General features: G+C 43.5%; 2 protein-coding genes across 3 annotated transcripts in view; one reads left to right on the top strand and one right to left on the bottom strand.

The window, feature by feature from the left end:
• Positions 1-1,405: 1,405 nt before the first annotated feature.
• On the bottom strand, positions 1,406-24,926 carry Ptcd2 (pentatricopeptide repeat domain 2). Of its 2 annotated transcripts, XM_021644122.2 has the most exons (10): positions 24,796-24,926; positions 23,475-23,567; positions 20,144-20,273; positions 16,642-16,759; positions 13,923-14,001; positions 13,458-13,549; positions 12,135-12,248; positions 8,788-8,862; positions 3,272-3,385; positions 1,406-2,147 (listed from the first exon to the last, which is right to left on the bottom strand). In XM_021644122.2, the coding sequence occupies exons 1-10, from the start codon at positions 24,899-24,901 to the stop codon at positions 1,923-1,925; spliced, it is 1,146 nt and encodes a 381-aa protein (XP_021499797.1). In that variant the 5' UTR covers positions 24,902-24,926; the 3' UTR covers positions 1,406-1,922. The 2 variants fall into 2 exon arrangements, with proteins under 2 accessions (XP_021499797.1, XP_060241604.1); XM_060385621.1 differs by lacking the exons at positions 13,923-14,001; positions 20,144-20,273; positions 23,475-23,567; positions 24,796-24,926 and having other exon boundaries at positions 16,642-16,752.
• Mrps27 (mitochondrial ribosomal protein S27) overlaps positions 24,914-25,788 on the top strand; it is a 69,619-nt gene continuing 68,744 nt past the window's right edge. The window contains exon 1 of the mRNA XM_021644120.2: positions 24,914-25,124. Coding sequence (XP_021499795.1) covers positions 25,052-25,124 — 73 coding nt within the window. The 5' untranslated portion in view covers positions 24,914-25,051. The remainder of the gene's footprint in view (positions 25,125-25,788) is intronic.

A 25,788-nucleotide genomic window follows, 5' to 3' on the forward strand; every position in this document is an offset into this window, starting at 1 on the left:
ACAACTGTCTATAACTCCCACTCCCTCACACATGCAGGCAAAACACCGTGCATAAAATAAAAATTAGCATATTTTAAGGAAGGCCTTACCTATACCACTGCACATCAGTTACCTCGGCACGAAGATCTTAAAACAGGCATGATGGCTGCTCATCAGCAGACCAGCTGCCTTCCTCTCAGGGAAGCAAGGATTTGGAAGACTGATATTTATTGTTCACAAAGTTGTTTGTGGTTTTTCCTTTTGTTGTTGTTGTTGATGAGTGGTTGTGACCTAACAATCAGAGCCATATTCATTTAAGGCATTACAGCCATTTAAATGCTATGTGAAGACACAAGATACATCGGGGACAGGAAGCATGGTCTATTCTCTAAGGCTTTGAAGGTGAAGAAACTAAAGCTTTTGCTGTTGTTTGTTTACAAAACACCAGACATACTCGGAAGCCATTATTTTCTATGAAGACAGATTTTTTTTTTTTTAAGAGGCTGTGTAATGCTTTACCAAACATAGGCAAAATCCTATGAGATGGGCTTCCTGAGCAGGAAGAAGGCCTCATTTAATTCTAAGTGCCACCTACTAAGGTGGTGAAGAGAGCTGACACAGCATAGCATAGCACTTACTAAGTCTGCCTGCTTCACATTCACTGAGTTCATACTCACTCTAAGCCAGGGCGCTGGCTACTGGTCCATTCAGCAAATGAGGAAACTGATGGCCTGCAGCTGCCCAGTAAGCCACGGCAGTCCTTAGTATTTGGAAGTATCTTAGGAGGAGCTGGTTCAGCCTCAGCAGAGATGTCGTACAGCGGGGAGGACACCAGACCAGGAATCTAGTGTACCAGCCCAAGTTAGCTCTGCCAATTGAAACAAGTCATTTCTTCAACCTGAAAGCTGAGGGAGTGAGAGACTCAGGAGGTTCTCCGGCTCTGAAGTTTCTGAGCAAATGGAGAATTCTTGCTGAGAAAAACAATAAAGTGAACAGACTTGGATATGGCCTCAAGTACAAGTCTGCAGCACGCCTGGCCTCTGCTGGGTTCAACATCTGTCTGGGCCTTCAGAAACAAGAACAAGTGAGACGGCTCCTGGTACCTTTTGTAAATGATAAGCACAACTCATCCACGGCTGTGTTTCAGACGCTCACAGAAAGGTGACCTGCTGTCAAGAAAGTTTTACAACAGCAGTAATAATCAAAGGAATGATAATGCACATAAAGAAAAATACACAGCAAGTAAGGTGACACACAGGACCAAATATTTACAGAATTAAATACAAAACCAAGCATTCCATGTATTTAATTGGCATTTTTGGCTTGCCAATGACAAAAGCAATAATCATTTTAAATTTAGCATTAATAGTTGTGAAAGCTAAATTCTAGTTTGGTTTATATGCTGAGAAAAAAAACACACACAATCTCAAGTCTGCACAAGTACCTTTTATTTCTTATTTTAGAGAAACATTAACTTTACTGAACCTTGAATGGAAATGTCAAATCATCTAAGCACACACAGGCAGCATTATTTTGCGGATGGAAAAACGATGGCAGAGATGAGACAAGGCGTTGGCTATTTTCCAACATGGTAGAGATCTGAACTCAGCGAGGACGTCACTTGCAAGGCATCTCTCCTGTGAAAGGTCAGTCAAGGTTGGTCAGACCTGGGGGAATTCCTTCTACAGGTCTGTGCTGGGTTGAGTTACAGGCTGTGGCCCTGACCCTGGGGCACCTGACCTAGGGGCAGCTGCCTTTCTGTAATGCTTCCCCTGCTTGAGCTAGCTCTTCTGGTCAGCATGTCACCACTCAGGGGAGACATGCTGACAACAAACACAGGCAGAGTGCCACTGAAGTAAAATGCCTGGCATCTTGGAGAAGCCAGTAATTCACTCGAAGTGGGCGCCTTGAAGCAGCTCTTCCAGAACAGGAGGTTGAAAGAGTTACTCAGTCAGTAGGGCCTGGTTGAGAGGTTGTAAGGTCCGTTGGCTGATTGTTCTCTTCTTTAACAGCAACACGTTGGATTTCTTATCCCGGGGGACATGGCAGAGCAGAGCATCCAAAGTGTAAGTGGTGACTTGGCCATTTATGTGCAGCTTCCCGTACATCTCATCAAATTTGGCTGTGAGGGTGGGGTTGTCCTTCAGTTTTGCCCTCACTTTGGTCAGCTGGAGAAAGAGTAATCACTACATCACAATGATGTCTTCATATATTCCAAGAAGCACAAACAGACATGGAGAGATGCACAGCGTACACATATAGATAACACCAGAGCACACAGGCATGGCTGCCTACAAGAGCCTCTCCTCTGTAAGCCACACACAAAGAGCAGAACCAAGCCATTGGATTTTACCTTATAAAGGGAACTCAAATAGCATGTGCCTTACAGTGAGGCCTAACCAGGGGAGGCCAAATGCCAACAGAATCAACCAACCGGGTAAGAGCTGGGGGCAGGCCAGATTATACAGGGTGTCACACATAGTCCATGGAAAGATGCTTGGAATCCACCCTAAAAGCTAGGGGCATGAGGAGGGCTAAGGTCTGACTGAGACTTAACATGCTGCACAGAGAGTAATTGGGGAGGGTGGCAGGAATGTGGAGTTAATTCCAGAGTCCCTGTCACAGCCCAGAGGAGGCTGATTTAGAGTGGAAAAAGCACAGGTAAGATGGAGAGGCAAGTGCACATGAGGCAGGCAGACTGTGGGGTTGCAGCAAAGGACTCACTGCTAAGGAGCTGAAGGAAAGGGGGCTAATGTCACCTTCCCAACCTGGGTCTTAGGAGCATGGTGATGGACATTGTGATTTACTGAGATGGGGAGGAGAGGGAGAGCCAAAATCAGAGGGAAGAGTCCGGAACTCTACTCTGAAGGTAAGACATCGAGGTGGACATGGCAAGGACACCACCGGCCATCCAGGGCTGAGACACAGAGCAGTGGCAAGGCCGGAGCAATCGACCGTCGTCAACAGTTGAAGACACTAAGCCCACAAAAAGGGGTCATCTCACAATGAGAGTGTGGTGGACCTCGCTCTACAGGTCTAAGATAGGTGTGACGTCATTATTTAGAAGAGGAAAGGCACCTACGGAATAGTGCAAGACAAAAGGAAATGGTTCCCTGAGAATTCCAGAAACCATATTATGCCAGGAAGAAACAGTCTTTGCATGAACACATGAGACTTCCTGAAACCTCAAGGGAGAGACTGCTGTGTCTGACCTGTTCTTCTCAGGACGGTGACACCAGGCGAGCGTCTCAACAGGGCTCTTGCACTTAGTGCCATCTACGGCCACACTTACCACTTCCTCTGAGAACATGTGTCTTTTCACAAATTTCGATAAATTTCTGTCAAGAGTGTCCTGTAAGATCTTTATCAGGCTTTCCATCATATTTGACTGGACATGGATTAACATCTGAATAAAAGAACAGACAAGACTGAGCTGGCATTTCAATGTTGAGAAAAGCCTGCGCTTACAGGCACCCCTTAGTATTATTCCCTAATTTATTAGCACAGATTGGCTTTTGTTTGTTTTTTGTTTTTTAAGTGCTTTGCATGTACACTCACCATCCAAAATGTACTTTCCTATAGCTAATGACATCACTGTAGTTGGGGCTAGTAAGCTGCCTCACACAACAGAGGTGCCTGACACACAAGCCTAGGTTTGATTCCTCAATTTCACAAGAAGAATCTCTCTCTCTCTGTCTCTGTCTCTCTCTCTGTCTCTCTCTCTGTCTCTCTCTCTCTCTCTCTCACATACATACACACAAAGAAAACAAAATAAATACCATAACTTGAAATCTTGCTTAACACCTGGGTGGTGCCTGGCTGAAATCTCCACACTAGCAATTACCAACTATGTGACATTGGACCATCTGCAAATTCCACTTTTAACTTGCTCATCTGTTAGAAAAATATTCCCAAGGCCCACATTTTGCATTACTATGCACATTAAGTTAAATACCAGCACACGGGAGGTCCACACACATACTCCACTTGCTTTCCTCTATAATCAAGGGCCATGACAATCAAGCCATTGCCTAAGTCTGGCTGGAGGACTGTTAAGTTACCTGCAGCACACAGGCTGTGGCAGGCAGAGTGGAAGTTGGCTGAGGTCTCAGTGAAGCCTGCCTATGTACACTGCACCCATTAAAGACCCTTCAAAGCTGGGTGCCAAACCAAGCTTTCAAAATGGCACTGCTAACCACTTCCCGTCAGCTTGGCACACATAGCACATGGAAAAGCAAGGCTCATTTCCCCTCTAATTATCAGCACTCACTAGGACAAATGAGGCACAGAGAAAGGTTTTAAAGATGAGAATAACTGAGAATTCATCAACCAATGTCAATCACTGTTTATGATTTAATGTGTAATCCTCAAAATGTATTTTCTATAAAATTGGATCTTTCCTTTTTCACGGACTAAATAATCTTGCTTAACATGAGAAATGATTAGAATAAAACCTCACATTGAATAAATGCATAGGAACTAACCATGGAAATATACCATACTGTATTTTATTGACTGATGTGTATACATGGAAATAAAAACTTGGTAGTTTCCTGGACTTGATGAAGTTATTAAACAAATGGAAGAGACACTTTGAAAGCCCTGGTCCCTATGGAAGGCAGCATCTCCTCCTCCATACTGAGCTGGCTGTACTGTCCCCCACCTCTTCTGTAACGTCTGTCTGCTGGGACAGCTGACGCAGGCTGTGCAGGAAGGGAAGAAGCCTGTTAACTCACAGTTCTGGCGGTTCAGGGCATGGCGCCGGCCTGCGCTCAGCCAGGGAAGGTGTTCACCATGGCAGACGGCGAGGAGTAAACACACATGCAAGCAAGGTCATTATCTCACAGAGGAAAGCAGACAGCAGATGGTGGGGCCTGGCTAGGCTTCTAGAACAACGTTCATATTCAGTCTGTCAGTCTCTGTCTCTCCCTCTCTCTCTTTCAAGACAGGGTTTCTCTGAATAGCCCTGGCTGGCCTCAAACTCACGCATTCACCTTTCTACCTCCCAAGTGCTGTGATTAAAAGCATGCACCACCACACCCAGCTTGGAACAACAGTCTTACACTACCCCCATCCTCTAGGCACTGTCTTTTTCCTTCTGGTTAAAAAAAGTATTTTTTAAAGCAATTTCATACATGTATATAATACATTTTGACCACATTCCCTTTCCCATACCACTTCCTCTGGACTATTTCCTCTTTCCAACACACCCCTCCTGTTCTCACACCCTTTTAAGGAGTAACCCGCTGAGTTTATTAGGGTTACATGTGCATGAGTTATTTCCTAGGTCTTAGGTAGCTTATAGTGGCTACACTCCTGAAGAAAAATGACTCTACCTTCTCCAGACACCACTAACTGCCAACTGTTCCATGCATAAGGATGGAGCCTCATGTAGGTCTCCTGTCTCCTGAGGGACAGACAAAATCTCAAGCCAAGCAGCTCATCGTGGTCAGGGGTTACCTTTGATGCTGAACAGCTTCACAGCATTAAAACATCTGCCTGCATTAGCAAATACACAAGAGGAGTGGGCAAACTAGTCACTTGTCAGCACCTCTGCGAGGCAAATTCTGCTCCAAACTGAGTCTCTAGTTAATGTCATGCCAGATTTCTAGAGAAACGATAAGGATCCAAATGCAGTCACAAAGTTGTCCTGTACTTACTGGCCTCTGCTGCTCTCATAGACCTGAGACACTGAGTGGCCCAGCTGAGGAGGGCTCATGGCTCTTCTGAGACTGAAAGCGAGTCAACATGCATGTGTCTTAATGAAATCATAGGCTAAATGAATGCAGTATGTAGCACGTATCAGCTAGAAAAATAAACCAGGGCCATACAGGCAACAGAAGCAATTCAGATATAAGTTGGAGCAGGATTAGATAAGTTCAACTTCTAATTCATAGCTGCAAAATATTTAAGTCATTGATGTTTAAATAGATCAAGAAAAAGAAAACTTTCATCTACTTTTGCTAATACGGACTCTCTTTTGTCAGGTTAACAAACTGTTTAAGGATTCCAAGTAGATGACAGTCTTGGAAAAGCTGAGGGCCATTATGTCACTTTAAAAAGCTTGGCTTAATAAAAGAGCCAGAATCTGAAGGCCTCCTCAATGAATATAAACTGTCTTCTGGTCATCTCAGAGGATGATGACACAGGTTTATAATGCAATACAAGGAATTTAGAGTGGACATTTGGAAGTTGCCCAAGTGGGGATTCTTAAATAATAAGACTATCTTATTAAAGTTTTCTGAAAGTGGCTAGTTCCTTTTGGGCATTCAAGCCGGGGATCATATTTAACATTAATTCAAGGTTCCTTACGCACAGTCCTGGAGCATGACACGCTGACCCTACCCAGGTACTAGCTGGCTTTCCTCCCACATCAGAGAACAGGAAGTGTCTTGCAGGTGCACATGTGCCCTGCACCCTATCCCAGGCTCCACAGCTCTTCCGGCTCTCAACACCACAACATTTCCCCACTTGGAAAACAGAAATCAGTACATTTCTGTAACAACTGAGAGACGGGTATGAACAGTGATCTAGGCCCACAGAAAGGGCCACCAGCCCTAGTAGTGGTCATGCTTGTCATTCCTGCGATCTTTGAGTAGTGAGGCGTGGCACAGCCTTCTATCTTCATGGGTCTCATCTCTCTGGGCTTCAAAGTCTCTGCCAGTGTTAGAACCCTGACTCTGCTGTCTACTTAACTGTGAGAACTTGGCAATTCACCTGCCCTGCACCACCCCTTTCCACATCTGCACACAGAGTAAAGCTGTCCCAACACAACTCTGCAAAACTAACTAGCAAATCAAAAAGCACTTAGTCTGGTACCTTGACTAAACCTAAAATCTGCCTATCTCAGGCTCTTCGGCTTCTCCAGCAACTTCATCTCTTGTGTAGGAAATGCCAACAGTAGCTCTCCCCACAGGCCCAGATATACTTTTCCTTGCTGATACCACAGCCACGTGGCTAGCTGGTGCCAGCAAGCATCCCATCCCAACAGGAAGTGAGCACACTTGCAGGGTACTCTCTAGTTACTCTAGGTCACTCAGTGCTTGCTTACAGCAGTTACACACTGGACACAAGAGCTGTCCATCGCTAATGGGAACCAAGAAGACAAAAGTAATACAGTCCTTCTCTTGAGATGACTGACGAGGGGGTTATGATGCAGTTAGCCTGGTGCAGGAAGTAGGCAGTTTTTGATACTGGCAGCATTTGTTTGACATGGAGTAAGTTAATAAAAGGAGTCTTTTTGTAACAAGCCCTAGGATCGGGTTCAGACATAGCTCCAAGCTTCTGAGGAGACAGTAATACTTACAGGTAATAACTTTCAGCTCTGCCCATAGGAATTATCCTCAGAGGCTCCCCTGCACCAGTACCCACAGGACTTTCGGGACTAGATAAGCTTTCAGGGCACACTTAGAAAGCTAACGTCAGACACAAAGTCTAAGACAAGAATCCTGTAGATTGGACCCAGGGACTCAGATCTAGTAGGAGGTGGTTATTAGCAAGCAATCAACCGTGTATTCTTTTATCAAAGGTCTCAGCAAAAGCAATCTGTGGGAAGCACTGTCATTCCACCTAATCCCTCCAGCCCCACAGCTGGCAACAGAACACATGAGCCAGCAGGGGATGTTTCAGTTCCAACCTCAGCAGCCCTCCTTCACGCTCTGTAGTTTACTCTGCAGCCCGGCTGTGCCTTTTCTTGTCTCGAGACACCTACTGCCTGGCTGTGGCCTAGTTCATATCACACGGGTGCTTACATATTTCTATTCCACAAAGCTGTATTCTGTTCTTCAGCTTAACCCCTGGATTGTTTTAGAAGACAAGATCTTGAGAAGTGAAGTGAAAACTTAAAGGATTGGAGAGATGGCTCAATGGTTAAGAACACTTGTAGTTCTAGCACGGGATTCATTTTGACTCCTAGTACTCATGGAGTAGCTCACAAATGTCCATAACTCCGGTTCAAGGGGATCTGATATCCTCTCCTGACCTCTATAAGCACTGGGCATGCATATGGTGCACATATATACATGCAGGCAAAATACCCACACAATAAATAAATAAATAGTTGGGAGCTTGTCTTCCTCAACTCCACACAGCGCGCGCACACACTCAGTACACAGGGAAGGGGCTGTGTACTGAGTGGGGCTGGCTGAGTGGGGATATGTTCTCTTTAACTCACTGCTTTAAAATGAGGAACAGTGACAGGGTTTGCTGTGATCTCTATTACTAAGGTGCTCCTAGCGTTCTGGGAGAAAATTTTCATTTTCAGTTTGTATGTTTCATGTCTTCACTGAATGAGTGTAGCCCCTCAAAGACCCACACAACAAGGCCCCACAAGGTGGCACAGGAGTCCAGATAAGCTAAAGGGTGGATATCCCTGGCAGACTGACAATAAAATAGGACTGCAAACTGTGCCTACTGGCGGCATAGCAAGCATACTAGCTTACCAGTCACAAGCACACCACGACTGAGTGATCAGTCATGGGATGCAGTTAGCACACAGGCTTCACCCAAGGCCTGGGAAGGAACCTTGTAGGTCTGTCCACCTTAACCTACAGCCTTCTCACATGTTCAGAGTATACCTGTCATATACCTGAACAGATCCATCTCCCACCATTCATGACAACAACTCTCCCCCCCCCCCAGCAGAAACCCAATGGTGATGACTTCTCTCACAGGAGTGGTTCTTCACAGAATGGAGTTTGGTAAATGAGTATTATTTTGAACTAAATGACAGTGTTGGACAATCAGGCCATTGCACGCAGACATGTTACCACATTTCAACTCACTTTAAACTGTAAGGAAACCACTTACATTTAAGTTAGTACAGGCTATACTTTCTGGATTCATGATTTGAGAGAAAATGGACATAGCTTTTTCCACGTCGTTCTGGAACAGAAAACAAAAGTCTTACTCCAAAGCATGCAGCCATCATTCTGTTTTCCTACAGGTCACTTACAGAAAGCAGATGTTCCTACACATGGGGCCTCAGGGTTTTCAGTCAACAACGAAATGTTTTAAATAACCAAGTTAAACAAATATTATATAAAGGTTTTTACCCAGAGACATGGCGTCTTTTCTTTCAACAATCTCTCTGAACCTAGTTTTTAAACTGGAGGCATTTCATTAAATAGGCATTTTCCTTTCTTCTACTGGAGCCAACTTTTGGGGAGCAGGGCAAAGAACAATGAGAGGCAGAAAGCAAACCTCATCATTGGCATTATTGGTGAAGCCTCAAACCACAGAAGTGGGTATATGGTCAGAATCCTTGGAGATGGAGCCCAGCAAGGTTGAGGGGGGAATCAGGCAAAGGTCCTACAAGCTACAGAAAGGGCCTCTACATTCTACTTTCCAGGGGGTTCTCCACCAGTACAACCTAAACTCTATCACTTAAGTGCCTGCCTACAGTGACTGGTGTTAACTTTAGGACAAAGGGGCAAATCTGGATCCCTAGGAAGGCACAGGTGAGTGGTGGTGCAGGTTCGTCACTAGGCTATATTTGCAGCAGAGAAGAGGCTGCATCCTGACATCCTGTTGCCATAGACCAGGAAGAAACTATGTGGGCATGCATACGCAGGACTGCAGCTTACAATGTGGAGCTGCTGCACAGCGCAAAGCCTGCCGTCCACACTAGGATTCTGGGGTTCTGCCTCACTGATGTGAATTTCCTGCCAACAGTTTCTAAAAGAAATTTATACTTTTGAGTGGTGAGCAATCAAAAGAGAACCAGTATAAGAAGTGGATTAAAAAAGTTTGAAAAATAAAAGAGGAAAAGGACATAATAATAAAACAAAACAAAACAAAACAAACAAACAAACAAAACCTGAGAGAATGATTAGTAGAGGAAGCTCTGGCACAATGACGTGCCAGAAACAGAGGACAAAATGAGAACGGAACAAGTTTTCATATATCAGGTATAGAAACGAAATCAGACAGACCTCACAGGAGCACCGGGGCCAGACACATACAGAAGACAGAGCCTAAAAACAGCCAACACCCTCCAAAGCAGGTGCTATCTCAAAATGCTAAATCTGGCAAAAATAAAAGTCAAGAGCTCAGGTAATATGATTTGTTCGATGAACTTACAAGAAGGCACGCTAGAGGCAAAGGGTCTGGAACTCTGGAAGAATAGCAAGCCATGGCAATGAGCAAAAAGCATCAAGACACGAAGGCCCACAACTGTGCAGATTAGATTACAGAACTGTGTGAATGCTATGCACCTGGAAAGGAAGGGAGTACACTACACAAAAGGAAAACAAGGGTATAAAAAATTTAGAGTGCAGTATTCAATGCCTCTCCTTCACTTCTTCTTTAAAGCTAATAAACTGGGTATATTTAAGAGAAAGGCAAACACTGCAAAAGGTAACTATCAGCTAAAATTCCACTAAGAAAACACATTGACTTCACTATTGGTATCTGCTGCCACAGGAATTAGATTGAGAAAAGCATGTAACAACAGGGCTTTGGCCTAGGCAGTAGAGCGGGCTCAGGACGGGATGACCTGTGATGGTGACTCAAGGTTTGCTGAGGCTGCGCTCAGCCCATTCAGAGCAGCGTCTCCACCCAATTCTCCAAAGTTCAAGATGAAGACCGCCTAATACAAGGTTTCTCAGGACTCTAGTATTAATGAGGTAGAGTAGCTGCAAGGAAATACAGGGGCCACGCGAAGAGCAAGCCTCCCCACCAGCTCTGGTTTGCCTCACTGGCTGGCACCTAGTTATCTACACACTGAGCAAACCGCCTGCAGAAAAACACTGTCCTTCCTTTCACAGACACAGCAGAGAAGTCACTGTCCTTCTCTAAGCACCTGTCCTTCTTCTTCATTCATAAATTCACCAACCTCACTTTAAAAGTAACGTAGTAGTATAAAGCAATGAAAACCAACTACCAGAAAATATTTTAAGTTCTAAACACTCAAAGCATCAAATATAATTCCACCTAAGATCCCACTTGTCATATGAATATAAACAGATTAAGAAAGACTAATGTCCTATTGGAAAGCCAAGTTGAAGTTCTGCAACATATAAAAGATATACCTAAACCAAAATGATTCAGAAAAACTTCAAATAGACTAAAAAGGTGTTGGTACACAGATGCAAATGTGATCAAAATGAACAGAAACAATGGCTGATGCTCTTAGACAAGGCTGATGCTAGGGAAGAGTGATAAGAAGTCCTGAACAAAGCTCAGCTAGAAGATTCAAACACATGGCAGGAGGTTTATCTGCATTCATAAGAGCACTCTTGCATTCTGCAAGAGCTACAGAAAGACTGGGACACGTGTCTCAGATGAGACTTCAGTATTGAGACATGTCATTGAGCAGAGTAGGAAGACATGAAACAACTTCCTCAGACAGACAGGCGAACTGCTACACCAGACACCTCATGCCCAGTTGGTGCCTGGTCGGTGTACCCTCGTAAGCCGTCCCCAGCTTAGGGAAACCATCATCCTGTCAGTTCTAAGTACCTATTCTAATCAGTTTTAAGTAAAAGCTCCCAGCCTTGTTTGGCCAGCTGGGCAATAACTGAGTGTGGTTACAGTTTCATATCGTAAGATTTTCATTTTTCACATAGCAAATGTGCCAAGTACTTCATATATTTTCGGTCTTCCAACAGGGAATCTCAGAGGTTTAAGACAGCAGGTGTTCCTGCACTTTGTCCTTCACCCAGATCAATCTCGAGGGTTTCACCTTTCTTTCTGGGCTTTGGCTGCTTCATTTGTCAGTGAGGGAGGGGATAAGGGACTAAAGGAATGCTAAGGCTCCAACTACAAAATAGCAGATGGATCTAACTAGCAAGGACTGACTCAGGAGTCCTTGCTCATCTAACTTTGGAGAGAACTACTTTAAAAAGATCTGAGGACGCAGCACAGGAAGCATATGTAATAAAGACACTCCCTTAGACTGCAGCTTCATTCTGAGTCTTCACAGTATCTTGGCCCAACCAATCTAAATAGAAATGCATGCTGGGTCTTCAGCTACAAGTAAAAAGGTTATTTGCAGGCATAGGCATAGCAGCAAACTGCTGTGATAAAGAGAGGAATTACTTTTTTTATGGAACTTCTTTCCAATACAAAAACAAATGAAAAACAAGAACAAAGAAAAGCAGTAATATCCTGCCCACTTCTAAGCCCCTTCTGTCTCCTCTGCCCCAAGGCCTTACCTGATTGAGAGCTAATGCCACTGCAAAACAGGATGCTCTCCTGGAGATAATGTCTCCCTTAATTAGGGCTTCTTCTCTTAAAGTAGTACAAATCTTAAAAGATTCCGGGCTATTCTGTGAGGAGATGGGATTGCTCAGTCAATGTCATGAACTGTTAAATGTAATGATTAACCGCGTTTAGTATCTCAGATTTCCTTCTGTAATAACTTCCCAGAGCCTACCCGAAGTCACTTGAAAAATTAAGCTCAGTAGACATGACAATGTGGACTGAGGAAAGGCCGCAGGCTTCAGCCCTACGCAAAGATTACAGGAGACTAAGGAGTGTGCAGAGTGGAAAAACAGTCTTCCCAGGGAAGAGCACATCCATTGGTTGTCCAATATCATATGGTCAGCCCTGATGACATGCATACACGTTATACAGACTGGGCAGGTTGTACTGTGGAATACACACATCTACACATATACATACATGCATGTAAAAACGGATTTAAAAAAGCCACGAAGTTGAAAGAGAGCAAGGAGGGGTATATCAGAAGGTTTGGGAGGAGGAAAAGGAAGAAGAAATGTTATAATTACATTATAATTTCAAAAACAAAAGAAAAAAATTAAGTTATACCAAGACCATTTGCAATTAGGTTAGGCTATCTATGTGGTAGCAGGGCTCAGGATATGGTGCAGTATTAAGAGCAGCTCTTGTAGAGGACTAGGGTTCAATAGCCAGCACCTACAAGATTGTTCTTAACTCTGTGCAACTCTGTATCTGGGAGGTCAAATACCCTCTTCTGGCTTCCACAGGCACCAGGCATGCATGTGGTGTACAGAATGCGTACAGATGAAACCCATGTAAAAACAAAACAAAACAAAACAAAAAAACAACAGTACTGAAAACAAAACAAAAAAACAGCAATCATATGTGGAGCTCGCACCCAGGAGGATGGCATGGTTTTCAGAGGGCAACAGGAAGGCGGGTCTAGATAGACTAACCTACAGGGACTCCGGAGCTCAGCAGGAACCTGTCTCCTGTCTTCAAGACTGCCATGCTTGCCAAAGAAGGGCAATGATCACTTTCCCCATAATAAAATTATCTGACAAGGCTAACTTGAGTTTTCTAAAAATGGACACATTTAAAAATTAAAATAATTGCTCCAGCTGGAAAATAGAGGAGAACCAGAGAAAGAAAGAAAAAAGGAAAGAAAGGAAGGAAGGAAGGAAGGAAGGAAGGAAGGAAGGAAGGAAGGAAGAAAGAAAGAAAGAAAGAAAGAAAAATCCTCTCTGCTACTACTCAATTCCCAGTGCCTTGAGAGTTAAGGGGAATAGTCTCACCAGTTTGTAGCAAATTGCAAAAGCAAGGATGTAAGTGTCTTTGCTGAACCTTACTTCCTGGTTTTTCATTTCAATCAACACTTCCAGTGCACCTGTGAGAAGGGAAAAGTGGCCAGCAGGGTTAAAAGCAGCGCCTACGGGCCGCTGCCAAAGCTCTAACCAGTTCAGCACCACTTACCAAAAGCAGATTTCATCAAGATAAAAGCCCTTCCTCACAGTTAAATAGCAATTATCTAGGTGTTGAATTAAACCATAGGTCAAGCAGGAGGAGGAAAGTCTGCTGGGGTTTTAGATAACCTGGGGTGATTCATTTCAGCCACCACACATGAGATGTTTTCAAATTTAAGGAGTGAGGTCACAGTAGGCTCCTCAGTAGGAGCCTAAGGGTCACTTCTACGGCCCTTCCCACCCCAGCTGCTGGTCCACTAAGTTTTTCCATAACCACAGACTGTATGTAATACTTACTTTCATATTTGCCTTTGGTAAATAATATATCCATCAAAATATTGAATGATGTTGAGTCTAGGAAGAAACCTCGTAAATGCTAGTGAAGAGAAACAATACAGTCTGGTCAAAAGTTAAGACTATTAAGGGGATGCCACATACTTATTCTTTTTTTGAGATCAGGTCTCACTAGGTAGCACAGGCTGTTCTGTAACTCATTATGTAGATCACTGGATGGTCTCAAACTCAGAGAGACCTACCTGCTTCTACTTCTCCTGTACTGGGATTAAAGGCATGAGTCACTTTGCAGGGCCTACATCTTATCTACAAGTTTTATTTTGTGGCTTCCTAAATTCTCTAGTAGTGTAGTGTACAAAGGATTTTTTTTTTTAAAGCTTAACTGCTGAACACTGTTATAGCTCTGGGAATGGCCCCATTAGACAAGAAGCAAGAAAACTCTTGGTTTCCTGAGTAGTGAAGAAGTAGGAACGTGGCTGTGAACCTGTTTCCAACGAGTAATACCAAATAGCAGCAGCAAGCTGATTCCAGAATAAAGGAGAGAAGGTCCCAACTGTACTCAGCACAGGCATGTGATACACAATTATCTACTTCTGAAACAGTGGCTCGCAACATTATTTTTAACATATTAAATAGACAAAACCATCCTGTACTTAAATCATTATATTTGTTTTTAAAATACACCCAAAGCAGAACAGCTAAGTCAGGTAACATTTAGTACTTAAGACCTACTCAAGAAACTTAAAGATCTATTCTCGTCATAAACTTTAAAGGATAAATTATGTTACTATCATCACCATGTTTTACAACAGTTCAATTCTTTTACATCACAGCATTTTGAATGACATAATGTGATGATATTCATACATCATTAAGTAGTTTTCTCCCTTGTTCTTTCATGAGAGCCTACCGTGTAGATCCTAAATGCTGAGAAAAAGGACCGATAAACAAGACAGTGGTGGTGGCGGCGGCGGCAGCAGCAGCTGCGGCGGCGGTGGCAGCAGCCACACATGCCTTTAATCCCAGCACTTGGGAGCAAAGGAAGCAGATCTCTGTGAGTTCACTCTGGTCTACAAAGCGAGTCCAGAACAGCCAAGAATACATAGACAAACCTTGTCTCAAAAAAAAAAAAAAAAGTCCGCTATAATTGCTAGTTGGGTTTTAGTCTCGGAGAGTTTAGGTGGGTCGGGGAGACAGTGAACAAGGGAATAAGAGAAGTGAGAAAAACAAAGCCATAGTCTCAGTCACCACCAGGGGCTACAGAGGCCAGTGATGAGAATATAGAGACAGTGGAAGGAAAACTGTTATAGAAGCAAGATTAGGCCTCAGGCCTCAGTTCTAATTTAGTTCACTCTGTTCTACAGAAGACCTTCTTACACATGGAGTTTCCATATATAAGGTCTAAGAAATTACTCACATTTGGTTTTATTGTCATATTCATAGCTTTGGCATAACAATAAAGTTTATATTGTCTTTCAATTGTGACATTAAAATAATTATTTAAAATATTAAATGGGCACAAATTACATAAAAAGTGAGATTTTAATAGTTCTTACCCTGAAGACACAGTTTACTTTCCAGATTTTAATACACACATACTACTAGACTGTAACCATGTGTATGTGTGGATAGGTATGCACATGTATGTCAGTGTATGTGAAGGCCAACAACCCTGTATATCATTTTCTTTGCTTGCTTCTACCCCTTTTGTGTTTTAAGGCAGAGTCTCTCATGGACTTGGAATGCACAAGTAGGCTAGGCTAGTTAGTCAATGAACCCCAAGAAGCCACATCTCAACTTCCTAGGTGTTATGATCGTAAGTATGTATTGCTATGCTGGCTTTTCTAAAATATGGGTTCTGGGGAGCAAACTCAGCAAACTCCTTTTAAGTACTTTTTCCACTGAGTATTTCCCCAGCCCCTTCCTCCCTTCCTTCCTTCTTTCTCTCTTTCTCTCCTTCCTTTCTTCCTCCCTCCCTTCATTTGTTCCTTCCTTTCTTTCTTAGAATATAATATCAAATAGTGAAACTGGTCTTCAATTACCTTTCCTCTACTCATTAATACACTACGCCCATCTTCTGCATGCATGGTGTTCTTAAAGAAGGGCAACCCTAATGGCAGGGTTGTACATATCTGTGATCACACCATTCGGGAGGCCGCGGCAGGAAAATTCAAGCTAAAGGCCGGCCTGGGTTACTTGTCTCAAAGAAAAATGCCATGGAGGTCAGAGGACCACTGTGTCCTCGATTCTCTCCCCTCCACATTTACACAGGTTACACAGATTGAACTCAGGTCATCAGGCTTGCATGGAAAGTACCCTTATCTCATGGGTATGCAAAATTATGTTTTGTTTTTTTAGAATAAGAAAACAAAAATATATAAAAGTATTTTAAACCCTGACCACTTTAGTCTTCAGTCAAAAACAAAGAACACAAAAATAAGTGTAGATGCAGGATAGAAACTCCTGAGATGTGTCCTGGGTCACCACCTGCATCCAAAGTAGATAGCCAGCAGGACATCACTTCTGCACTGTGTCTCACTTCCTGAGACACTTAAGTCTGTTTGTGAGTCAACTCCAAGGAAGCACTGAAAAGCAGAGAGCTTGTTTGTTCAGCCCAGTAGCGTTTCCCTGCAGGTCCAGTAAACAATATGCAATGGAAAGGACTTCTTTCCTAATGGCCCCAGAGTGCCAGGCCGCAGTGGCGGGGAAGGAGTAAAGTTACCTTGTCTTTGATGAGCTCTGCAGCAGAGTCTTCCAGGTCCATCTCATAGCACAGCCTCATGAAAAGGGGCCCAAACTTATATTCCCCCAAAGTGAGATTTCTGTTTTCTGCATGGTACCTGGCAATTAAAGTTACTCCATGAGCAAAAAGATGGGCATAGCAAAAACAGATACAGGAATGAGTGGCTCTCAACCAGCAAGCAGAAACACCCAAGTCTGGATCCCCAGCACCCATGTAAAAGCCAGGCTCATGCATGTGGAACTCAAAAAACAAGGTTTAGGGTAACTGAGAAACATACTTGATTGTGACTTCTAACCATGTATGTGCACCTTCAGATGCAAACATATACACACATGAACATGTATACGCACACACGCACACACACATACATGCATATGTGTACACACACATATGTATACACACACACATACAGCACACACACAAGGACAGACACAGATCGCAATGTGCACTCTACTAGATGCTGGGAACACAATGAAGAATAAGGAACTCCCAGTTTAGGAGAAACAAGGATTTGAATAAAATCAGGAATTCCAGTGTTTAGTATACTGGGCATTGAAACAAAGAAGTTTTGTTAGAGGCCAACACATTCTGTGAAATAAAAGAAGTAACACACACACTGTAATCATCCCCTAAATTAAGCAACTACCTGCTGGGCCAGGAATGAGCACAAGCATGTTAGACACAGTGGGGTCTCCTCAGAATGGGCCCCACCTACACAACAAAGGACAGGAGCTGGGAGGTGTTCCTTGCTCTCAGGTGGCACCGTGCCCACATAGGATGTCATACAGCATCAACCTCTGCTATTCTAAGTTCATTTGCTAAAAAAAATTAAATGCACTTTTAAAGTTTTCAGTCCCAGGGAAAGGCTAATTTTAATGGCAGTGCCATCTGACTACACGGCCTAAGGTCTACAAGTGGCCAGTCAGCCATCTGAAACTAACCAGCAGAAAACTACTTCCAGTAACCAGCCAGAGCTGCTATAGGCATCTGCGATGACAGTCTGGTGACCAAAGGAGAGCCTCCTGATTCCATGCGAGTCAGATTTTCATGATGTAAATGACTTTAAAATGTAGACTTTCCTAGAGAACATTTCACCTTCTGCTGGAATAACAGAGGAAAGCTGGGTTGTATTAGGGCTGGGGTGTTGTAAGCACCACAGGCCAAATACAGTGACAGTAAACATGTGACCTGCTTCATTATAATACTTGAGAATTGAGTTATTAAAGACAAGAAAGCATAGCGATTAAGGACCTCAGACTGCTTCGGTGTGCTGGCTCAAATCTAGCTCTTCTATTTACAGACTATGTAACTGTGAGTAAATCAATGAATCATCTGGAGTAACAGCTCCTCATCTGTGAAGTGGAAATAAGAATTCCAGTTTTGTGCAAACTGGATACGGTTTGCTTGGCAGGTGGCAATTCTTTTAACGTTAGCTCATGTAAAAACATAAGGCACGTTCAATATCCGTAAGTATTTCAGTAAATGACAAACTTGTGTCAGATTAAAAACAGAAAGCCAAAGTTTCCCTGATTTGATATCCACATTCAAAATGACACCAATAACAGGGCGGATCTGAAATCTCCCAGTAAATCAAACAACAGCAGAATAAGGCTATGAGGAGGCCTACGTCACTCCCATTTGTGGCTCAATAAAGAGGAGCTTCCGCTTCAGCTCAGCACGTCTCAGGAAGACAGACAACAGGTTGGTTAGCCCTTCTTCCAACCTCCTCAGCTGTTCACAAAAGTGCCAAAAGCAACTGGGTTATGTCGTGAGCCTCAGCAGAGAACTACAGTCACACTTTGGATGTGTATGGTGAATATAAAAGCAAAAAGAGTATACAGAACTTTTATCCTGTTGTATTATTCTTTATGGCTTTAGGGTAAGAAAAAAATATAAGAGAAAAATAGCCAGAGAGTCTCAAATGATAACATAAAATTAGTTTTGCTGACACAACCTGCAGGTTTATTGGTAGGCTGTGTCATAGTTTGAATTTGGTTGCCCAATGTGGAGTCTAATGGGATGTCCTTAGACCAAATGGAAATATTGCTCTCAAAAAGGATTAAGTATTTTTCACGTGATCACCTCAAGTTCTAGAGGAGTTATCATAAAAGCCTGAGTCTGGTCCCACCAGCTTTCTGGCCTCTGATATTGAGATGTGACTGTTTACCAGCACTGACCAGCACAGTATGACCTTTAGGAGACCTAGGCTGATGCCAGTGTCATGCCCTACAATGTCCAAAACTGTGAATCAAAGAAATCTCCTTTCTTCATTTGTAGATTGTCTCAGGTATTTCATTACAGTAATAAAAAAACTGATTAACACACTCTCTGACTCCAAACAGAAACAAGAGTACCTAAGTTTTCTACAATTACTCACCATGACATTATTTGTGCTGAGGAAAAACTAGAAGTAATTTAGATCTCTAACAACAGGAAACAGTTGTTTAAAATACCTAGTTAGTATATGGTGGAATACTGTATTGCCACTAAATTATGGTTTCTTAATATATAAATAGTTAAGATTAGAGTATGTTATATTAATTTAGAGAATACTATCTTTTATATAGTAATAACTGGGACTAAGAGGAACTAAGTGTCATGACACATGGCTGTAATTTCAGCATTCAGGAAACCAATGGAAGAAAACTGTGCATGCAAGGCCAGTCTAGGATAACAGGAGGCCAACCTGGGATAGGTAGCAAAGCCTGTCTCAAAAATCAATCAAATAAAAAAAAACCCACCCGAACTATATAAAAGAAAACCTACCCAAACCATACAACATTAGCATTTTAAAAAGCCTATGAAAATAAGTAAATATTTGCAGATTGGCTTTAAAGATAATCCCATCACTTCCAGTCTACCCAACACGTTCTGCTGCCCCAACTATCCAGAAGTGGGATCCCTTTCCCTACATCCAACATCAGTATGGCCAGACAAATCGCCTTAGCTAGGAGAAACTGAGTTGTGTGCGGTGCTGCCCCAAAGCCCAGCAGTTCCCAGCTTTGTGCAGGCTTGTGCTGCTTACACCAGGCAAATGGACAGTGGGGCATGAGAGGGAGAAAGGGTGAGACCACATCGAGGAGCATGGAAGCATCTGAAATCCAAGGGAAATCTTCTCGGTTTGTGCAGTGCTTCCTTTCTGACAGAGTTCTCTAGAAATACCTAAAAGCAGACAGAGCGGGCAGGAGGGCAAGGAGGCCACTGGTGCCAGGGAGAGGGGAAGTGACAGACCATGCAGAAATAAAGGCTCCTCTGTGACTGAGGCTGCAGAGGAGCCAGGGATGGGAGCTGGAGGACTGGCCAGCGTGCTGGTGGTGTCTGAGCTGCTTTTCTACACTTGGCCCCTGAGTAAGTATCAACATCCGTAGCTGAAGGCAGGCTTTTGGGTAAGGTATGTAGAAGTGACGGTGGATGGGCTCGCCCTGGGAAGGGCAGAGCAAGGGGTGATGAAGGCTGGTGGGGTTCTCAAGAGATGCCTCACCTGTAAATGACAGCCTTCGCCAGTTCTACATCCTCCCGGGACTGACACAGGTGAAGCAAGGTTTTCAACTCTTCCTTCAAAATGAGTTTGTTCTGGGTCAACTTCTCTTCCAAGTTTCTGAAATAGATTTCTGTAAAGAAGCACAATCTCTCAGGATGAGCGGGACTGCAAGGAGGCTGACCTCAGTGACAGGAAGCCTAGCCACAGCTGAGAGGTACCAGAGGTACCTCTCATGTCATGGCTCGCTTCACTGGCCAGCATGTCTAGAGCAGTGGGGTCTGACGACGGTCTCCAAGGACCTGTGTCGTAGGCAATTCTGGGCCATGTTCCACCTGAGTCTCTGGAAAACACAAACTGAGGGGGTAGCGGTGTCTCTGGAATTCTTTGGGTGATATTCAGGCACTCTCAAGTTGGACAACTACCATTCAAGTCCCAATAAGTAAAATACAGATGACTCATAAGAGGAGGAAATATAGCCAGATCCTCAAACCATCAATTAGCAAGAAGTGAAGTAAAAGAAAAATATGAATTTACAATGGAGTTAGCCAGTGGTTAGACCAAGTAATTCAGGCATAGTTTGTGGTCTTGCATTTAATTCAGCTTTTCCCCTTTCATCTTCATGGCCTGTCTTTACTATGTTATAAGAAAGTAGCCAAAAAAAAAAAAAAAAAAAAAAAAAAAGAGGGAAAACAACAAAGATAAAACCACCAACAACCAACCAAAAGCCAACCAAAAACCAGTTCTCTAAAACTAGCACTCTTTAGCGACAGAACCATTTTCAGGTCATCACTATCTCTTTTGGTCCCTTGTCTTTGCACTAATGACAATCTCTAGAGTAGTGTTTCTATGGGAACAAACACCAAAGGGAGCACGGCTTCTGAGCAGTACTTTCCTTAACACTGTTGTGAGACACAATGCAGGAAGCAAAAGGTAGGGCTTCCGGGTTCAGGAGTTGCCAAGAAGTTGCCAAGGATTTGCTACAAGGCCCAGAGCTTTGAAGGAATGCTACTGATGTACACTTGCAATATAAGAGCGAGAGCCAAGTCACATGTTTTTGGTGTACAAGGATAGACCTATATGGTTTGTGACCAAGGCACTGGAACTTTCAATCTTTCCCCTCAGAACCAGGTGATCATTTTACAGATGACCTGACACACACTATGAAAAGACCCTTGTCTGTGAAATACCATTCCTCATGCCCAAAGCAAAGTCCATGGTGCCTATACCTCATGGGATTGCATGAGGATAAGTACAGAAAGAATTTGGCATGGGGCCTACCATATAGTAGGTATTTACCACATAATCATAGTCCGAGCAATGCCTCTCTCACACAGTTATGGCTCCTCCCGCAGAGCTAAGTCTACGCAGGAAGGCAGGTTATTGTCATACAGGGCAAGTGAATGAATGATACCAACACAGCAGGAAGAGTCTTGTTCTCACATCTGTTGTTATTCTGAGCAAGACAGAGGGTTTCCTGGAAGTAGGGAATCTCAATAAACGCCGTGATGGGACAGTCTGTACAAAGTGTGGCCTGAAAATAAATGTCATTGTGGGTTCCTAAAGTGCTGAAATAGGGTCAGAACTATGTGAATACCAGTCTGACTACAGAGTAGATAGGCATGGGCTTTTAGACTGAATTTCAGAATACGTTCACAGCTGTCATAGCTTTGTGAAGACCATGGCAATTAGACATAGCAGACAATTGCAGGGAGTCCTTCCTAACTGCAAACCTCACATAGCTAAAAAACACCCAAGATAAAAAGATAAAAAGAGATGGCTGCGCAGTTAAGAGCACTTGTTGCTCCTGCAGAGAACTCCGGTTCAGTGCTCTCGAGCTACATGGCAGCTAACAACTATCCGTAACTCCACTTTTAAAATATTCAACACCCTCTTTTGGTCTGTGTGAGCACTGCAACCACATGGTACATACACAGACATGCACGTAAAATACCAACATACATAAATTAAAAAAAAAAAATCTTTAAAAATATGTGAAAGAAATAAAAATTTTAAAAACTTCAGTGACTCCACACTGGGTGCACTCAAGTGAAGATAAAAGTATTCTCCCTGACTGCTAGGGTTCATCTCTGGATTCCACAGTGGCACCACCACAGGATCAGTAAGAAGCAACGAGAGGACCGCAGGATGGGAGGGATGGAGGCATGAAGTGCCAGCCAGCAGCTCTACAGCATCTGGCATGACAGGAAAGAGAGCTGGGCCTCGATCTGAAGAAATCAACTTATTTCACTAGGTCACAAGACAAGCTAACAGACATGAAAGGGAGAGAAGGCTCTGGAAGGGATGGCAGGGAGTGGAGGGTGAGAGTGGTTAGTATGTATCACGGACGGATGTAACTCATCTAAGAACAAATTTAACAAGTCAACAGTGACAAACAAGAGCTCTCTTAAAAAGGAAACAAGAAAAGCCAGAAGTCTTAGATATCCTTATAAAGGAATTTGAAGTTCTAAAAAAATTCTACCTGTAAAACAGAGGGAATGAATGCAGCAAGATTGCAAGATGTTTTTTAGTGTTTTAAAATTTAAAAGTATTTTAACTAAATGCATTTAATTAAACCTCTGAGCATGGGTTTGTGCACATTTCTGCTTGCAAAGACCAAAAGAGGGCATCAGGTGACTTGAAGGTAGTGTTCTATGCAGTTGTGAGCCACCCAACGTGCATGTTACAAACCAAACTCAGCTTCTCTTGAACAGCAGCAATCACTCTTAAATCCTGAACTCTCTCTCAAAAGTAGGAATAAAAACAAAAAACAATATAATAACCCTCAAGTGCCAATCAGGCCCAACAAATACCAATAGTTTGCTAGTGCTGATTCTTCTATACACCCTAAACACAATGGACTTTTCAAAGTAAATCCCAGATTCTACAGGAAAAAAAAAAAAAGCCAAAATGCACTATTACACTGTGGTCTCATTTACCTACAAGTAAGGGCTACGTTCCACCAAGGATTAACCAACATTGGAAAGCCAGTCACCTGGATCTTGAACTAGTGAATACAAATCATCTTCTGCCTTTCTAATCATATCTCCATCCATCTCCCAATTGATGTTGATGCCAGTCCTCAAATCCTATCCTGAGGGGCACAGATCTAGATGATTAGCTACAGGGCTAATTTTACTATTTCCTGGGATCCCAGGGGGCAGGGCTAAGAGAAGAGTTTAAGTAGCAGAGTATGAGATAAAAGGTAGACTAGGAAATTAAGCAAATGTTCACTTTCTTCTCTCTTTTTGAGGGGTTTTGAAAGAATGACTAGAGACAAAGAGGAAATTTGAAAGACAATGGATAAAATAATTTGTAAAACTGATAACATTACCTTTGGTGCCAGGAAGGTTATACGCAACAGCCACCTTCTTATGTTGAAATTCCCTTAGTTTCACAACGCTATCTGTGAGTAGGTATCTTTTAGCTAGAAATGAGAAAAAGAAAATAAGTGAAATAATTTTGACTGTTTTTTCCCCCTAGCAAATAACATAAGAGCTTGGTTGCCTCTAATGAACTCATCTTCACTTAGTACATTAACAATGATCCATCCATGGAGGTATATATATTATAGTATTCGTGGTGGGGAAACAAACACCGGTATACTATTGGATGCATATTTTGGCAAAAGTCTTACATTTGGAAGAATGTGGTGATTAAGGGAGTGTGAAGACTGGTTGACAAGATGAGATGTGAAGGACAAACGGGTATTTGCCCTGTAGTAAGGTCTAGCAACTGCACACACACACACACACACACACACACCCTGTAGTAAGGTCTAGCAACTGCACACACACACACACACACACACACACACACTTTCCTTTACTTTGGGAGAAGCATGGGATACTGGAAAAAGCTACATCATGACTTCCAGTTTTGAAACTTCTGAATTGAAGACTCGGTACTGAGTCCAGTAGCCTTAAATCAGAAATCACTGACCACAGCTTAGCAAGCCTGTAACGTATCCTTCTTTCAGCATCCTTAGCTGTGCATGAGATTAAAAACAGATGAAGGTTGGCCAATAAAGCATGCACTGAGTTCTGTTACGATAAGGTAGTAACAAAAACAGCCATTTATGAAAAGGCAGTCCTGTGAAGCTGTCAGACCCGGGTCTTCAGTTCAAATAGTCATCTGCCAGCTCCCTTGGGCAAGTGACAACCCTGACTGTTTCCTACTTTGTAGACAGGGAAAAGATGTGTACTTCTGTCACTGGACGCTGACTGAAAGAAAGGAATTCATTTATGTAAAAGACCAACAGAACGTCAAATACTTTTACTGTCACTCAGCAGTCTCACGTTTAATATTTTCAGAAAGGTGGTAAGGAATAACTTGGGGGATGAGGGCGCCTGCCTCGAGTCTTTTAGAATGTACGCAGCGTGGCTCGGGTTCCCATCTCTTAAACTCCGTACCAAAACCTTGCAGAAAAGGACACCCAAGGAATGAGGAATGTTCTCAAAGGGCAACGTGGGACTTTGCGAGTCCAGACCCTAGCTGCCCGTGGCTTTCCAGGCACCAGGTGAAGGCAAACCAGGATGCTCTCGCGTGCAGCTAGAAAAGGGCGCACCAGCCTCCTCCAAAGACAGACGCCGCTGGGTTTTCACGCCCCCGTCTCTTCCACCCTCCCTCCTTCCGCAGCGTGAAGCCGCGGGTACCTCCGAGAGCGCGGCGGAAGCAGGCGGAGCCCGAGCCCGTCGCCCCGGGACTCAACGAAGGACGGGGCGCCCGCAGCCGTTCCAAGGGCCGAAAGACCACAGCCATGTTGTTCCGGGCCGGACTGCACCAACTGTGGGACTCGAGCAGGGGGGAAAGCGTCCAACGTGATCTTCCCACTTCCGGCGGGGGCGGGCTCTGTCCCGCCCTCCTCCGAGCCTCACCCCCGGGCCGGCGTTTCACTGGGTACGCTTCAAGATGGCGGCCCCCATGGTGCGGTGTGGGTCGCTCCTGGCTCGAAAAATATCGAGGTCTCGCCTTTCTCTCGCAGGTTGGTGACGGCTGCCTTGGAGTTGCAGCTCCTTTAGACGTCTCAACACGCTGTTCGCTGAATGAAGGGAGCGATGGGCTTTCAAAGAGAGCGTAAATGCTTCTAGGATCCGGTTGCTAGAGAAGCCGATTAGGGTATTGGTACCGAAAAAATTAAAAAATAACATCTCCTTAAGGGTAGAACCCGCCAATCCAAATTTAAAGAAGTGTAGGAATGCTGTGACGTGAGAGGTTTTGCGTATGTCTTGCAGGTCCAATATTTTAAACTAATAGGTCTTTGGCTGAGCAGGAAAAACCCGAATATGTTTACTTCTGGCGCTAGAACTGTTTTCTTCCTCCTGAGATTTCTTTGGAGGGGCATCAGGCAAAAGTTTTCCTCACTGCCTCGTACTTGATGGTCCGGACTCTTGGTCGTCACTTCGTGAAGGAATTTTTCAATACTAGCCTCACTTCACCTGATGACCTTGGTCACAACGTCTGCCTGACGTTTTTTTAGTTTTCCACGTGTAGGTAAACAGGTAGAGCATGTTGGGGTCTTGAGTTGACATCACTCAGAGCCTTTTTAGTGGACCTCATGATGAAAACATATTTTAAAGTATTTACAAAAGCTAAGTTTGCAGTGGTCACAACCGCATATTATAGAAGTGAAATGTACCAACCACTCT

The sequence above is a fragment of the Meriones unguiculatus genome, chromosome 6, assembly GCF_030254825.1.
Source record: "Meriones unguiculatus strain TT.TT164.6M chromosome 6, Bangor_MerUng_6.1, whole genome shotgun sequence".
NCBI lineage: Eukaryota > Metazoa > Chordata > Mammalia > Rodentia > Muridae > Meriones > Meriones unguiculatus.